Source organism: Bombina bombina, chromosome 6, assembly GCF_027579735.1.
Source record: "Bombina bombina isolate aBomBom1 chromosome 6, aBomBom1.pri, whole genome shotgun sequence".
Lineage (NCBI taxonomy): Eukaryota > Metazoa > Chordata > Amphibia > Anura > Bombinatoridae > Bombina > Bombina bombina.
Genome location: NC_069504.1, coordinates 434,665,582 through 434,683,303, shown reverse-complemented (window position 1 = coordinate 434,683,303; position 17,722 = coordinate 434,665,582). Strand labels below are relative to the sequence as shown.

The window sequence follows — 17,722 nt, the reverse complement described above, 5'->3', positions numbered from 1 at the left end:
TATAGTTTGAATATGTATATGTGCGGATATTCTTATGGCAGTTGTACGTTTTTCGATCTATCATCTCAACATAGCTGGTTGTAGTTGTATATGTGTGCTTGGATTCTGCTCTGTCCCTGAGTTTGTATACTGTTGTTTTTATCTGTGGTTTAGTATGCACTCTTTCTATTCACGTAGTGTCAACTACCACATTTACATGTTTGGCCGTTTTTAACCATGCTGACTGCATCTTTGGTATGTATTTACACAGGGTATAAGATGTGAAAGTTAGTTAGATTGGTTTATTGTGTTCTTAACACGCGGCGGTTTCCTTAAAGCTACACCCTATTGATTGTCTAACTAGCTAAGTGGCTTGCCCATATTTGATACCAGGAGTCTGCAGGCTTGATTTTTATTGTTGCTTTATTTTTTGGGGGGAACCAAACTGGTTTGTCTTTATTTGCATATTGGTGATTTCTGGAGTTGTTGTTGAGAGGTAACAGTAATTGTTTCAATAGCCTATACATTGGCTATGTGCCTCAACAGGGGGCTTTATAGTACATTCAGCTATATCTGGTATGGTCTTACATGAACCACTATGTGGATTTAAGTGGGTTATTTTAAGTTCCATATTACTATTAGTACGTCTTATTCCTGTTTGATTGGAGTGACTAAGGTGTGTTTCACTGATAATTTCGGTACTATCTGGTCTCCTATTTCATGACATGCTGGTTTTCTTGGACCTGTGCAGTAGTTTATTGACTTTATTTGATTTTATCTCTATGTGTGGTGGTGGGTGCGTTTGTTGTTTGTCACATCGTATGGCACACTGTTTAAATGTTGTTTTTTCTGTTTTCCTTAGATTTAAAATTTGTTTTGAAGAAGGCTCACTTAAAGGAGCCGAGACGTCAACCATGACCTGTTACGCATTAACTTGCTATGTATGCTCTTTAAACCATATTGACTACTTTCAAATCCTGTAAGTGCCCTCCTTTCCGTACTATATTATATATATATATATATATATATATATATATATATATATATGTATTTCTGTGTTTATATGTGTACCTATGTCTGTAAATACATAGATACACATACAATTACATTAATACATATGTATACATATATAGACATACATATATGTATGTATATATATATATATATATATATATATATATACATACATACATACAAATACATCTTTAGACATATATATGTATCTATGTCTATGGTAAAGCCCTTTGACTGCTTTTTTTTCTCACACCCAAGATCTCATATTTTTGAGCCCTTATAACTTTTTTGTGCATTTTTTTTTCAAATAATTTTTGTTAGACAGTGTTATTATGAGTGTAACTGAACTTTGTAATGTATTTTTGAAGTGTTTTATACAACTTTTTAGTTTCGGTAAACAGTTAACCAGAGCTCTGAAATCATGGTAATGATTCCAGTGTAAATCCAATTTCGCTCAACTTCGCTCAATATCAGTGCAATTAAAAAGAAGTGTAAACGATCCCGAAAACCCTTGCGAAATCATTTGTGCTCCACTTGTAATCTAGCCCTAAATGTACAATAACATATCATAGGTATAACTATAACTAATTTCACTAATAACAATTCTATAGAAACAATAAAATCATTACAATAAAGAAGATACATGAGCAGTCAAATTGTCACATGGTGATTACACCTGTAAAGTGCTAAACAAACAATCATAACAGCAATTCCTTAGTGGTGTCAAAATGTAGGTATCATTTTCAATACTTTATCTTTGTTCAGCTAGTGATTTACTGTAAAAAAGGTTGTCAATGCCAGTAAAGCAAAGCTATTTTCATGCTTATGTTATTTCAGGAGCTCTCTTCCAGTATAGTGAAATGGATGTAATGATGATGGATGTGACAACCATGAACAATAAGTGCATGAATAGTAAGGCACAGGAAGCCTCATAATTTTCTTTTGTGATTCGGATAGAACATACAATTTTAATCAACTTTCCAGTTTACTTATATTATTACATTTGCTTCATTCTCTTATTATCCTTTTCTGACGGAACACTGGCAGCTAGCTTAACACAAATAAAATGCATTTTGTTCTCTTTTGTTTTTAAGATTGTAGGAAGGTGTAGTGGTATGCATGTGACTGAAGCAATATACTGCAGCAGTTTTATAACTGTGTTATATCTTTGCAAGAACACTAGATGGCAGCAGTGTTTCCTGTCATGTAATTTGGAAACTTTTTTTAAAAAAAGTTTATGATCCGTCTGAATCACAAAATAAAGAAATTGGGATTCAAGCCCCTTTAATTTATCTTCTGAACTAAAAAATAATGAAAACAAAAAAATTGCTGGCATACACATTTTACAAGGTTTTTCTTGAAAACTTCACATCATACTTAGGCTTATTAGCAGCTTGTTATTATTATGAGTGCTACTGTATATTGCATATATTGCGATCAGGTGTTTCAGGGTTCTAGAGGCCAAGATCACACAACTTATTTAAATTGCAAATAACTTTTTTTTAGATTTAAATGACCAATATGATTGTGAGTTATTAATTTTTTACAGAATGAGGTTGAATTTCTCATGTCTCCCTGCGTTATGGCAAGGTAGGATTCCTGCATTATTTAATTGTACTACCTTTGTAGTCGTTTTACAGCTTGGTAGTGTTATTTTTAATTGCTAATAGATGCATTTTCTATAAAAAAAAAACAAAAAAACATTTATGCTTACCTGATATTTTCTTTTCTTTTGGAATGATAAAAGTCCATAGGAATGTGGGATATACTTCCACTAGAAGGAGGCTGAGAGCCCACACAAAAGCTTTAATAACCTGCGACGTCGCCTATCTTCTCAGTTTAACATATAGCCAAGCAGAGAAAAAGAAACAGATAGGTAGGAAAGACAAAAGTTGAGACTACAGAGGTGCAAATTAAAATTGTCGCCTAAATATTGAAACAGTCGAGGCCTATGGACTCTTATCATACTGAAAGAAAATAATTTATCAGGTAAGCATACATTTTGTTTTCATTCGTATGATGATGAGTCCATATGAATTCCAAAACTTGTGGGATTTAATACCCAAGCTGAGAGTCCATGATAAAGGGACACTGAACCCAAATGTTTTCTTTTGTGATTAAGATAGAGCATGCAATTTTAAAGGGACAGTCAAGTCCAAAAAAAACTTTCATTTTTCAAATAGGGCATGTCATTTTAAACAACTTTCCAATTTACTTTTATCAACAATTTTGCTTTGTTCTCTTGGTATTCTAGTTGAAAGCAAACTTAGGAAGGCTCATATGATAATTTCTAAGCCCTTGAAGGCCGCCTCTATTTTATTTACTTTTCACAGCAGGGGAGAGCAAGCTCATGTAGGCCATATAGATAGCATTGTGATCACGCCCGTGGCTAGTGGCAGACACTGCACTAATTGGCTAAAATGCAACTATATGCAAAATAACTAAAAGTCATGTGATTAGGGGCGGTCAGAAGATGCTTAGATACAAGTTAGTCACAGAAGTAAAATATATAATATAACAGTGTTGGTTTTGCAAAACTGGGGAATGGGTAATAAAGGGATTATCTATCTTTTTAAACAACAAAAATTCTGGTGTTGACTGTCCCTTTAAGTAACTTTCTAATTTACTCCTATTATCAATTTTTCTTCATTCTCTTGCTATCGTTATTTGAAAAAGAAGGCATCTAAGCTTTTTTGGGTTCAGAACTCTGGACAGAACTTTTTATTGGTGGATGAATTTATCCACCAATCAGCAAGGACAACCCAGGTTGTTCACCAAAAATGGGCCGGCATCTAAACTTACATTCTTGTATTTCAAATAAAGATACCAAGAGAATGAAGAAAATTTGATAATAGGAGTAAATTAGAAAGTTGCTTAAAATGTCATGCTCTATCTGAATCACAAAAGAAAAAACATACTGGGTAAAAAAACAACAGTTTTATCCTTATGAAACCCACAAAAAAAGGAAAAGATTCTCAGGAAAGCAGAGAGTTTGGAAATTCTTCTAGCTGAGATAACGATAATAGAAAGACACTTCCACTACAAAAATGCCAGCGGCTCTAAATGAAGCAATGGTTTAAAGGAGCACTGCCTGTAAAGAGTGACCTTAATCAGCGCACGTGCCTTGTCTTCTCTGTAAAAACCTGCACTTTATCGCTCACTGTACTGTGTGCTGGCTTTTAGAGAGGATAGGGCAGATGTGCTGCCCCTCCCAAATCTGCTGCCCTGGGCACCGGCCTTGTTGGCCTAGGCCATAATACGCCCCTGGAACCAGGTCAATATACTAGGTCCTATTCAGGTCCAAGCTGGAGCTATTAAGGTTACAGAAGCAGACTCCTGATTCATGCATAAATATGAACTGAAGCAAATATTAAAAACACAGAGTGATTAATATGCTTTGTAGACATACATCGTCGGCATATGAGAGTGTATACAGCGTACAGTAAGATACATTTATTTAATAACTAAAGTACATGTAATTAGCATGTTCTACCTAAACAGAAACAACTAAACATACAATAACATATATTTGTATATATATTTAACCGTTTGGCTGCTAAGCCATTTCCCACCTGGGTGCTAATATTTTATTTTATTTTTTTTATTTTTTCATTTTTGAAAACATTTTTTTTTAACTTTTTTTTATTTATTTTTTACAGATCCCCAATACTTACACTGTTGGAAATGTTAAGCGATTACCTTTCCAACAATGGGTCTTGGGGGTCTGTAGCTGCTTAGATGCCTGAGATACAGGCTTCTAAGCAGCATGCCCCCTCCTCCTATACTTAACATTGTTAAGTATAAATAAAGTTGCGCAGTGACGTCATCACGTAATTGCGCGTGACGTCACCGCGCATCCCGTGAAGCCCCGGCAATGCCTGTCACTCTACAGGCACGATCGCCGGGGTAGGAGTAGTAAGGAGCCCCCAGATCTCCCTCAAAGTGGGAGAGTGCTCATGACGGCTCTGAGCCGTCATTAGCACCAGAGTGAGAAACTCTGTGACGGCTCAGAGCCGTCATTAGCACTCAAAGGGTTAATAAATAAAGAACATATTATTAGCATATTCTGTTTATACACAATCTATGATGCAGATAAAAGGAGTATGCAATTGGCAGATAAAGTACATGTGATTAGTATGGTTTGTCAAGACAGATCTATACAAAGATTCATGCAATTAGTACTTCTGTTTATAAATATTTATACTATATACCTGAATGTACCTGGATAGCAAATAATGTACAGGTAAGTAGCCTGTTGAGTATACAGAATTTCCAGTACATACAATTAAAAAAAAACAACTAGTAATTAAGGTACAAGTAATCAGCATGTTCAATCAATACAGATATAAACTGTATATAATAAGGTACATTTATTTAATAAATAAATTGCATGTAATTAGCAATCTGTCGGTATGCAGGCTAGTCCGCCAGCTCTACTATACTTGACTAAATAACAAAAACAGAGTGCAGAGAGGATTCAAGTGTAGATTTATTATAGATATACATCACGCATATAAAAATGTACTTACAAGAAGTGCATGATTAAAAAGCCTTCATACAGAATTACTGTGTCCACAAAGATCTTATTGCAGGCAATGGAGGACAGCTGGAGAGAGTCTCTCACATACACACAAGCGCAAGCAAAGGGGTATCCGGATCCCCACCAGGGCTACAAACACTTGGTCAGCCGAATGCGGTAAGCACAGTGGTAATACTAGCCCTCAAGGGGAATAACTGTCAAACTACCCCAACGCGTTTCCCCCGGATCCCGACTGGGCTTTTTCAAGAGGATTTAGTGTATCGGATACCAATATCTTGAACGGGTGATCATTTCAAAGCCATCTGTTTAAAAGACTCCCCCCCCCAAAGGGGTGTTCGTATTCAGAATGCTATAGGTTGATCTATAGCCAATCAAAGTAGTCCATTTTAGGGGGAGTGTTTTTGAACAAATTGTGAGTTGAAAGATTTTAGATGTTATTCAATATACAATTACAAGTGCATCAATACGCTAACTACACTTTGCATAAAATAAAAAACAATCCATCTATGCAATTCATTATAAATAAAATGTAAACAACACGAGCATTCACTATTATAATGCGATCAAATAATCGACCCTACTCTATTGTCAGAATTGAACATGCTATCATGGAATAATGCAAATATTAAAATAAATAAGCAGGCTAATCGCATATTTTTCTATACACGAAAATAATACAAATTACATCATTCATATAGTACAAATAGTTCATCAAATACATTGTTAACCTTGAGACTAAAAACTAAAAGATTACAAGCCTAATAAATAACATTTAATTCCCATAGACAGAAATTGATAACACCCTTCTAGTTGATGTGGTGAAAAATTACCATTAATATTTTATACAAACAAGAATCATAATGAAGAAATCTAAAGTTAAAACATCTTTCTGGAAAAATTGATCAAGCTTAAAAATCTATAACTAAGCATAATTAGCATATTCTATAGATGCTGAATCGTACATAGTAGGTATTCTATAATTATCAACATAGCTAGATTTACATATAAGCTGCAACATCTATATCTATATTCATGCCCATTGGGTATAAACTTTTCAATTTATAAATCCAGTAGGTCTCCAAATTTCTAAGCTCCAGTAATCTATTATGTTAATGGGCGGAACCCAACCTATGACCTGTACCCTTAAAGATGCAGGGTTATTATTATAGTGATCCATAAAGTGCTTTGCAACATTGTGTTTAATTATTTTTTTCTTTTAAATTATAGATATGTTCATTTACTCTTCATCTGATTTGCCGTTTTGTGCAGCCTACATAAAGTAGGCCACATCCACACTCCAGGAGATACACTACAAATGAAGATTCACAATTGCTTTTAAAACCTTCCTCAAATGTATCTGTTCTATCTTTTATAGTTTTTAAAAATCTTGTATCTATTAATGTGTTAACAAATGTAACACCTGGATTTGGCACATCTTAGTGTCCCTTTCGTTTAAAATAAAGTTCCCTTCTTGATTGTTTATATTTTGTTTGGTTTTTAATTTGCTAGGGGCTAGAAGATTTTAAGGACTCCTACCTTTTTTAAAAGTAATATTGGGTTTATCCCCCAAATGAGGTCCCAAAAGGGGATCTGTTTTCAAAAGTGGCCAGTGCTTATTAAGAATGCCTCTAATAGTACCAGCTCCCTCATTAAAACTGGTAGTGAATCTTATACACTGAGTGTCATTCCTTATATCTTTATTAAGCATATTGTTACTCAAAATTTGTTGCTTAGGGAGTATTAATTTATTTCTATCACTTAGTTGTGCCTTTTTAACAAGGATTGCATATATGGACTTTAGAGTCAGAAGAAAGTGTTTGTTGAAATTTTTCTGAATTTTTTGTGATATCTACATATGCTTACATCTATTGTATCACTCTCACTGATGTTTTGATTGTTTCTATTTTATATTTTTTATTCTTTACTTGTATTTTTTTTAATTATTATTATTACTATTATCATTCTTATTCTTTGTGTGTTGTATATTATATACCACGTGCAGATTATATATAAGTGCAGACTTAGCGCTGAATTGTATTGTTTCCTTATACTTGACTAAGTACTTACCAATAGCCTATGGGCTGTGTGAGTGCTGTAGCCACTTACCTGACTGAAGCAGACATCCACTGAGCTTATCAGCATAAGGTATGTTGCTGTATCCAGTAGATAGTCCATCTAGTGCTTGTACATGTACAGCAGAGGCTCTGAGAGGAAATACCTGTGTTCCCACAGGGGAAGGCTGAGGGACAAGTCCCTGAAACACTTGAGGGTAGTTATGGCTTAAATCCCATAGGGAGATGCTGCACCCATAACAATGTATTCCTATACCCCTGTCTCATTCAGTGTGCTGAAATCTTATTTCTGCTGATCTCATCTTACTGAAGGAATCTGCATCAGAGGTTAAGGGTCTCACATTGGTATGAGCTCCCATGAAACAATTTTTTTAATCAAATAGCTGGAGCACCTCCATCTTCAGCCTTTTCTCCTGGGAGGCCGAGAACAAACTGAAGAGAGTGGTAAGGCGGGAGGGGATTAAAGCTCTTGTGTGGGCTCCCGGCCTCCTCCTAGTGGCTGGAAGTATATTCCACATGTTATGGAATTCCTATAGACTCTTATCATCATACGAAATAAATATATGTTTCCTCTACTCAAAATTGGATTTATATATGTAAATAAGCAAAAGTTTTTCCACCACCTTCAAAAAACACACTGTACATACACTTCATACACAGACATGCACACATACTCATTCATTAATTTACAGGTGTCCTGGTTTTGCATGGGATCCTATTAACTTTAATAATGTTTCACCTGTTTATACATATAACTGTTAAAAGAAGTTTGCCATAGTACTTATGAGCATTAGCAGATTACTGAGGACACATTTAAAGAAGCTATCTCTGTTAGGGACCAGTATAATTAATCAGGTTCAGTCACTTTACTATCTCTCCTGGGCACAAGTGATAATATTCTCAAATCCTTCCATGTAGTCCTCATGAGATGAACTGGACACCCCTTGTTCAGAACAATTACCATGTATTATCCCATTTAAAAGCTCTACTGGTCTGTCATGTGAAAGTGACTATAAGGGAGCCATTATAATATTTCATATGAATATTGAGACAATGACACTGTAATTATCTGGGGGGAAAAATCAAAACCACAAGTTGCCATAGAAGGCATAGAAATGATCTGAAGCCCTTTATGAAAAATAAGGGACTACTAATTAGACAGCAGAGGTGAAGTATCTCCATACCTAATATAAAAGCAGCCACATAGTTGGATATCTGACCCATGCCCACAATTAGGAACAGAATGGCAAACATCTCCCAGCTGGTTGAGAAGACCTGTATAATGCTGAAGCCGGTCTGTATAGCCATGGTTATAAATAGGACCTTCTTTCTTCCAAAGCTAAACATAAAGAAAGCATGCAAAGAAAGGATTACTTACTAAATATTATTAAATATACATGTAATAACTGCAATAAAAAGTGTTGCTTTGAAAAAAATCGTTATTGCTAAACACACATAGAGCACATGGTTATTCTTTGCAAGTGTTACTCTGCCAATGCTTTGTGAGATTGTTTCTGCACATTGTTGTACTATAATCACCTTGCTGTCTAGCCTGGCCAAGAGAGAGGTTAAGCATTAATGAAATCAATCTGGCTTCAGAATTATTAATCAATGATTACATGTTGCAATCTATGAATTTGATGTTTACTTCTTTTAGATACAAAATGGCTTTGTCTGCTGATTAACAGTTTACAATGGAAAGTTTTCACTTTCTAGAAATATATTAGTAATGTTTGGTAAATATAGTGGTTTAAAGAAAAAGACTGGAGTTCAGAATGGAGAATTGATTACATATATGTAAACCGCTACAAATTAGTGGAAGGCAAATAATAATAAAGATATATAGAGGTATTTCTGCTATTATTAGTAGTCATTATTTACTAAGTATTCAAAAAAATCACCAGTGAGTCAAATCTCTCCAAATCCTATGTTATCCATGAATCTAAAGATACTTCCACTTTAAAGGGACATGAAACCCAAAATGTTTCTTTCATGATTCAGACAGAACATGGAATTTTAAACAACATTCTAATTTACTTCTATCATCAAATTTTCTTCACTCTCTTGGTATCTTTAGATGAAAAGCAAGGTCAGGAGCGTGCACATGTCTGGCGCACTATAGGGCAGCAGTTTTGAAAGAATGTTTTCCATTTGCAAGACTACTAGATGGCAGCACTACTTCCTGCCATGCAGTGCTCCAGAAACCTACCTAGGTATCTCTTCTAGAAAGAATACAACTGGAAAGGAATGAAGCAAATTTGAAATATAATAGTAAACTGGAAACTTTATTACAATTGTATGATGACTGAATAGATAAAAAAAAATGGGGGTTTCATGCCCTTTTAATGCATAAGCTCCAAAGCATAATAACGTGATTACATCTTGTTTTTTGCTCACTGGCACATTCCTCTGTTAAAAAATGTGCATGGCAGAAAACCTAGGTAGGCCCAGGATCATGCATTTGTACTTAGCACTATATGCATAACATTGTTACATCAGGTGCCATAGAGTGCTCAAGATGTGCACACTCCTGAGCTCTCATGGAAAGGGGCTACATTTCAACAAGAGAAAGTTCATTTTGAAAACAAAAAGGAAATTTATGCTTACCTGATAAATTGATTTCTTTTACGATACGACGAGTCCACGGATTTCATCCTTACTTGTGGGATATTATCCTCCTGCTAACAGGAAGTGGCAAAGAGCACCACAGGAGAGCTGTATATATAGCTCCTCCCTTCCCTCCACCCCCAGTCATTCGACCAAAGGTTTTAGGAAGAGAAAGGAAAAGCTAAAAGGTGCAGAGGTGACTGAAGTTGTAAAAAATAAAATATAATCTGTCTTAAAATGACAGGGAGGGCCGTGGACTCGTTGTATCGTAGAAGAAATCAATTTATCAGGTAAGCATAAATTTCCTTTTCTTCTACAAGATACGACGAGTCCACGGATTTCATCCTTACTTGTGGGATACAATACCAAAGCAACAGGACATGGATGAAAGGGAGGGACAAGACAGAGACCTAAACGGAAGGCACCACTGCTTGAAGAACTTTCTCCCAAAAACAGCCTCAGAAGAAGCAAAAGTATCAAATTTGTAAAATTTGGAAAAAGTATGAATGGACGACCAAATCGCAGCCTTACAAATCTGTTCAACAGAAGCATTGTTTTTAAAGGCCCATGTGGAAGCCACAGCCCTAGTAGAATGAGCCGTAATTCTTTCAGGAGGCTGCTGTCCAGCAGTCTCATATGCCAGGCGGATGATACTCCTCAGCCAAAAAGAAAGAGAGGTAGCCGTAGCTTTCTGACCCTTACGCTTTCCAGAATAAACAATGAATAATGAAGATGATTGACGGAAATCCTTAGTCGCCTGTAAGTAAAACTTCAAGGCACGGACCACGTCCAGGTTATGTAATTGACGCTCCTTCTTAGAAGAAGGATTAGGACACAAGGAAGGAACAACAATTTCCTGATTAATATTATTATTTGAAACAACCTAGGAAGAAATCCAGGTTTGGTACGTAACACCACCTTATCAGAATGAAAAATGAGATAAGGAGAATCGCACTGTAGCGCTGAAAGCTCAGAAACTCTTTGAGCAGAAGAAATAGCAACTAAAAACAGAACTTTCCAAGATAACAATTTAATATCTATGGAATGAATAGGTTCAAACGGAACCCCTTGAAGAACTCGAAGAACTAAATTCAAACTCCAAGGAGGAGTAATTGGTCTAAATACAGGCTTAATTCTAGTTAGAGCCTGACAAAAAGACTGAACATCTGGCACATCTGCCAAATGTTTGTGAAGCAAAATTGACAAAGCAGAAATTTGTCCCTTTAAAGAACTTGCTGATAACCCTTTCTCCAATCCTTCTTGGAGAAAAGACAGAATCCTGGGAATCCTAACTTTCCTCCATGAGTAACCCTTGGATTCACACCAATAAAGATATTTACACCATATCTTATGATAGATTTTTCTAGTGACAGGCTTTCGAGCCTGTATCAAAGTATCGATGACCAAATCAGAGAATCCTCGCTTAGATAAAATCAAGCGTTCAATCTCCAAGCAGTCAACTGCAGAGAATGTAGATTTGGATGCAGGAAAGGACCTTGAATGAGCAGGTCCTGTCTCAAAGGAAGTTTCCACGGGGGCAGAGAGGACATGTCCACTAGATCCGCATACCAAGTCCTGTGTGGCCACGCAGGCGCTATCAGGATTACTGAAGCTCTCTCCTGTTTGATCCAAGCAATCACGCGTGGAAGGAGATGAAACGGTGGAAACACATAAGTTAGGCTGAACGACCAAGGTACTGCCAAGGTATCTATCAGTTCGGCCTGAGGATCCCTCGACCTGGATCCGTAATGTGGAAGCTTGGTATTCTGACGAGATGCCATCAGGTCTAATTCCGGTCTGCCCCATTGGCAAGTCAATGAGGCAAACACCTCCGGGTGGAGTTCCCACTCCCCCGGATGAAAAGTTTGACAACTTAGAAAATCCGCTTCACAGTTCTCTACTCCTGGGATGTAGATCGCTGATAGATAGCAAGAGTGGGCCTCCGCGCATTGGATTCTATCATCGCTAAGGAACTCCTTGTCCCCCCCTGATGATTGTCCGACTGGAATCTGATGAATTTGGCCGAAGCCAACTGAGGCCACGCCTGAAGCGCACTGAATATTGCTCTCAGTTCCAGAATATTGATTGGAAGTAGAGACTCCACCTGAGCCTTCAGGGAATTCCAGATTGCACCCCAGCCCAGTAGGCTGGCATCTATTGTCACTATCACCAACGAGGGTCTGCGGAAACAAGTCCACTGGGACAGATGATCTGGCGACAACCCCCAAAGAAGAGAGTCTCTGGTCTCTTGATCCAGATTTATCTGAGGAGATAAAATCGCATAGTCCCCATTCCACTGTCCGAGCATGCACAGCTGCAGTGGTCTGAGATGAAAGCGAGCAATCGGAATGATGTCCATTGCCGCTACCATTAATCCAATAACCTCCATACACTGAGCCACTGATGGCTGAGGAATGGACTGAAGTGCTTGGCAAGTATTTAAAATCTTTGATTTTCTGACCTCCGTCAGAAATATTTTCATGTCTACCGAGTCTATCAGAGTTCCCAAGAAGGGAACCCTTGTCTGTGGAACTAGTGAACTCTTTTCTATGTTCACCTTCCAGCCGTGAGTTCTCAGAAAAGACAACACTGTGTCCGTGTGAGATTTTGTCAGTTGATAAGTTGACGCCTGGATCAGAATATCGTCCAGATAAGGCGCCACTGCTATGCCCTGCAGTCTGAGAACCGCCAGAAGGGACCCTAGAACCTTTGTGAAGATCCTGGGTGCTGTGGCCAACCCGAAAGGAAGAGCCGCAAACTGATAATGTTTGTCCAGAAAGGCAAACCTTAGGAACTGATGATGATCCTTATGAATAGCAATATGAAGGAATGAATCCTTCAAGTCCACGGTAGTCATATATTGACCCTCCTGGATCATAGGTAATATTGTTCGTATAGTCACCATCTTGAATGATGGAACTCTGAGAAACTTGTTTAGACACTAAAATGGGTCTGAAAGTTCCCTCTTTTTTTGGTAACCACGAAAAGAATTGAGTAAAACCCCTGCCCCTGTTCCAGTTTTGCAAACGGGGCCCAGTTGATACCTGTGGGTCACAATTTCCAGTGCCCAGGGGTCCTGAACATCTCTTGCCCAAGCCTGAGCAAAGAAAGAAAGTCTGCCCCCTACTAGATCCGGTGCCGGATCGGGGGCCGCCCCTTCATGCTGTCTTTGTAGCAGCAGCGGGCTTCTTGGATTGTTTACCTTTATTCCAAGCCTGGTTGGGTCTCCAGACTGACTTGGATTGAGCAAAATTCTCTTCCTGCTTCGTAGAGGAAGAGGAAGCAGAGGGCCCTCCTTTAAAGTTTCGAAAGGAACGAAAATTATTTTGTTTACCCCTCATCTTAACTGACTTATCCTGAGGTAGGGCATGGCCTTTACCTCCAGTAATGTCAGAAATAATTTCCTTCAATTCAGGCCCGAATAGGGTCTTACCCTTAAAAGGAATAGCTAAAAGCTTAGATTTTGATGACACATCAGCAGACCAAGATTTGAGCCATAACGCTCTACGCGCTAAAATGGCAAATCCTGCATTTTTTGCCGCTAATTTAGCAATTTGAAAAGTGGCATCTGTAATAAAAGAATTAGCTAGCTTAAGAGCCTTAATTCTATCCAAAATGTCATCTAATGGAGTCTCAACCTTCAGAGACTCTTCTAGAGCATCAAACCAAAAAGCTGCTGCAGTAGTAACTGGAACAATGCAAGCCGTAGGTTGTAAAAGAAAACCCTGATGAATAAATAATTTCTTTAGAAGACAATCTAACTTTTTATCCATAGGGTCTTTGAAAGCACAACTGTCCTCAATAGGTATAGTTGTACGCTTAGCCAGGGTAGATATAGCTCCCTCCACCTTAGGGACCATATGCCAAGAGTCTCAAATGGTGTCTGATATGGGAAACATTTTCTTAAAATTAGGAGGGGGAGAGAACGGTATGCCCCTGGTCTATCCCATTCCTTTTTTACAATTTCCGAAATTCTTTTAGGAACCGGAAAAACATCAGTGCAAGTAGGTACCTCTAAACATTTGTCCATCTTACACAATTTCTCTGGTGGTATCACAATAGGGTCACAGTCATCCAGAGTCGCTAAAACCTCCCGAAGTCACAGGCGGAGGTGTTCAAGCTTAAATTTAAAGGTCATGACGTCCGAATCTGTCTGAGGTAACACATTTCCTGAGTCTGAAAGTTCTCCCTCAGACAGAAATTCCCTGACCCCCAACTCAGAGCACTGTGAGGGTACATCAGAAATAGCCAATAAAGCATCAGAGGATTCAGTATTTACATTAATACCTGACGTACTGCGTTTACCCTGTAACACTGGTAATTTAGTTAATACCTCTGTAAGGGTAATTGACATAACTGCAGCCATCTCCTGCAGAGTAAAAGAATTAGGCGCACTAGAGGTACTTGGCGTCGCTTGTGTGAGCGTTAAAGGTTGTGACACTTGGGGAGAATTGGATGGCATATCTTGGTTCTCTTCAGATTGAGAATCATCCTTAGGCACACTTTCTTGACCTAAAATATGCTTTTTACAATGTAAGGCCCTTTCAGTAAAAGAGGTACACAATGTAAGAGGGGGTTCCACAATGGCTTCTAAACACATAGAACAATGAGATTCCTCAATGTCAGACATGTTGAACAGACTAGTAATAACCACAATAGTTGTTAAACACTTTCGGCTAGATTTAGAGTTTGGCGTTATCCGTCAAAACCAGCGTTAGAGGCTCCTAACGCTGGTTTTGGGCTACCGCTGGTATTTAGAGTCAGTCAGGAAAGGGTCTAATGCTCATTTTGCAGCCGAGACTTTTCCATACCGCAGATCCCCTTACGTCAATTGCGTATCCTATCTTTTCAATGGGATCTTTCGAACGCCGGTATTTAGAGTTGTGGCTGAAGTGAGCGTTAGAACTCTAACGACAAAACTCCAGCCGCAGAAAAAAGTCAGTAGTTAATAGCTTTCTGGGTTAACGCCGGTTCATAAAGCTCTTAACTACTGTGCTCTAAAGTACACTAACACCCATAAACTACCTATGTACCCCTAAACCGAGGCCCCCCCACATTGCCGCCACTCTATTAAAAATTTTTGACCCCTAATCTGCCGACCACACACCGCCGCCACCTACGTTATCCCTATGTACCCCTAATCTGCTGTCCCTAATACCGCCGACACCTACATAATATTTATTAACCCCTAATCTGCCGCCCCCGCTATCGCTGACATCTGCATAATTTTTTTAACCCCTAATCTGCCGCTCTGTACAGCGCCGCAACCTACATTATACCTATGTACCCCTAATATGCTGCCCCTAACACAGCCGACCCCTATATTATATTTATTAACCCCTAATCTGCCGCCCCCAACGTCTCCTCCACCTACCTACAATTATTAACCCCTAATCTGCCGACCGGACCACACTGCTACTATAATAAATGTATTAACCCCTAAAGCTAAGTCTAACCCTAACACTAACACCCCCCTAACTTAAATATAATTTAAATCTAATGAAATAAATTAACTCTTATTAAATAAATTATTCCTATTTAAAGCTAAATACTTACCTGTAAAATAAACCCTAATATAGCTACAATACAAATTATAATTATATTGTAGCTATTTTAGGATTAATATTTATTTTACAGGCAACTTTGTAATTATTTTAACCAGGTACAATAGCTATTAAATAGTTAATAACTATTTAATAGTTACCTAGTTAAAATAATTACAAAATTACCTATAAAATAAATCCTAACCTAAGTTACAATTAAACCTAACACTACACTATCAATTAATTAATTAAATAAAATACCTACAATTACCTACAATTAAACCTAACACTACACTATCAATAAATTAATTAAATACAATACCTACAAATAAATACAATGAAATAAACTAACTAAAGTACAAAAAATAAAAAAGAACTAAGTTACAAAAAATAAAAAAATATTTACAAACATTAGAAAAATATTAAAACAATTTTAAACTAATTACACCTACTCTAAGCCCCCTAATAAAATAACAAAGACCCCCAAAAAAATGCCCTACCCTATTCTAAAATTAAAATAGAAAAGCTCTTTTACCTTACCAGCCCTGAAAAGGGCCCTTTGCGGGGCATGCCCCAAAGAATTCAGCTCTTTTGCCTGTAAAAAGAAAACATACAATACCCCCCCAACATTACAACCCACCACCCACATACCCCTAATCTAACCCAAACCCCCCTTAAATAAACCTAACACTAAGCCCCTGAAGATCTCCCTACCTTGTCTTCACCACGCCAGGTTCACCGATCGATCCAGAAGAGCCTCCGATGTCTTGATCCAAGCCCAAGCGGAGGGCTGAAGATGTCCATGATCCGACTGAAGTCTTCATCCAAGCGGGAGCTGAAGAGGTCCATGATCGGGCTGAAGTCTTCAATCAAGCGGCATCTTCAATCTTCTTTCTTCCGGATCCATGGTCATCCTGCCGACACGGAACATCCATCTTCACCGACGACTTCCCGACGAATGACGGTTCCTTTAAGGGACGTCATCCAAGATGGCGTCCCTCGAATTCCGATTGGATGATAGGATTCTATCAGCCAATCGGAATTAAGGTAGGAAAATTCTGATTGGCTGATGGAATCAGCCAATCAGATTCAAGTTCAATCCGATTGGCTGATCCGATCAGCCAATCAGATTGAGCTCGCATTCTATTGGCTGATCGGAACAGCCAATCGGATTGAACTTGAATCTGATTTTCCTACCTTAATTCCGATTGGCTGATAGAATCCTATTAGCCAATCGGAATTCGAGGGACGCCATCTTGGATGACGTCCCTTAAAGGAACCGTCATTCGTCGGGAAGTCGTCGGTGAAGATGGATGTTCCACGTCGGCGGGATGACCATGGATCCGGAAGAAAGAAGATTGAAGATGCCGCTTGATAGAAGACTTCAGCCCGATCATGGACCTCTTCAGCTCCCGCTTGGATGAAGACTTCAGTCGGATCATGGACATCTTCAGCCCCCCGCTTGGGCTTGGATCAAGACATCGGAGGTTCTTCTGGATCGATTGGTGAACCCGGCGTGGTGAAGACAAGATAGGGAGATCTTCAGGGGCTTAGTGTTAGGTTTATTTAAGGGGGGTTTGGGTTAGATTAGGGATATGTGGGTGGTGGGTTGTAATGTTGGGGGGGGGGTATTGTATGTTTTCTTTTTACAGGCAAAAGAGCTGAATTCTTTGGGGCATGCCCCGCAAAGGGCCCTTTTCAGGGCTGGTAAGGTAAAAGAGTTTTTCTATTTTAATTTTAGAATAGGGTAGGGCATTTTTTTATTTTGGGGTCTTTGTTATTTTATTAGGGGGCTTAGAGTAGGTGTAATTAGTTTAAAATTGTTTTAATATTTTTCTAATGTTTGTAAATATTTTTTTATTTTTTGTAACTTAGTTCTTTTTTATTTTTTGTACTTTAGTTAGTTTATTTCATTGTATTTATTTGTAGGTATTGTATTTAATTAATTTATTGATAGTGTAGTGTTA

General features: G+C 38.0%; 1 protein-coding gene across 1 annotated transcript in view; it reads right to left on the bottom strand.

Annotated features, from left to right (window-relative positions):
• Window positions 1-17,722, bottom strand: part of LOC128663052 (organic cation/carnitine transporter 2) — a 190,834-nt gene that overhangs the window by 89,974 nt on the left and 83,138 nt on the right. Inside the window, exon 3 of the mRNA XM_053717191.1 lies at window positions 8,790-8,944. Within this exon, the coding sequence (XP_053573166.1) occupies window positions 8,790-8,944 (155 nt within the window). The remainder of the gene's footprint in view (window positions 1-8,789; window positions 8,945-17,722) is intronic.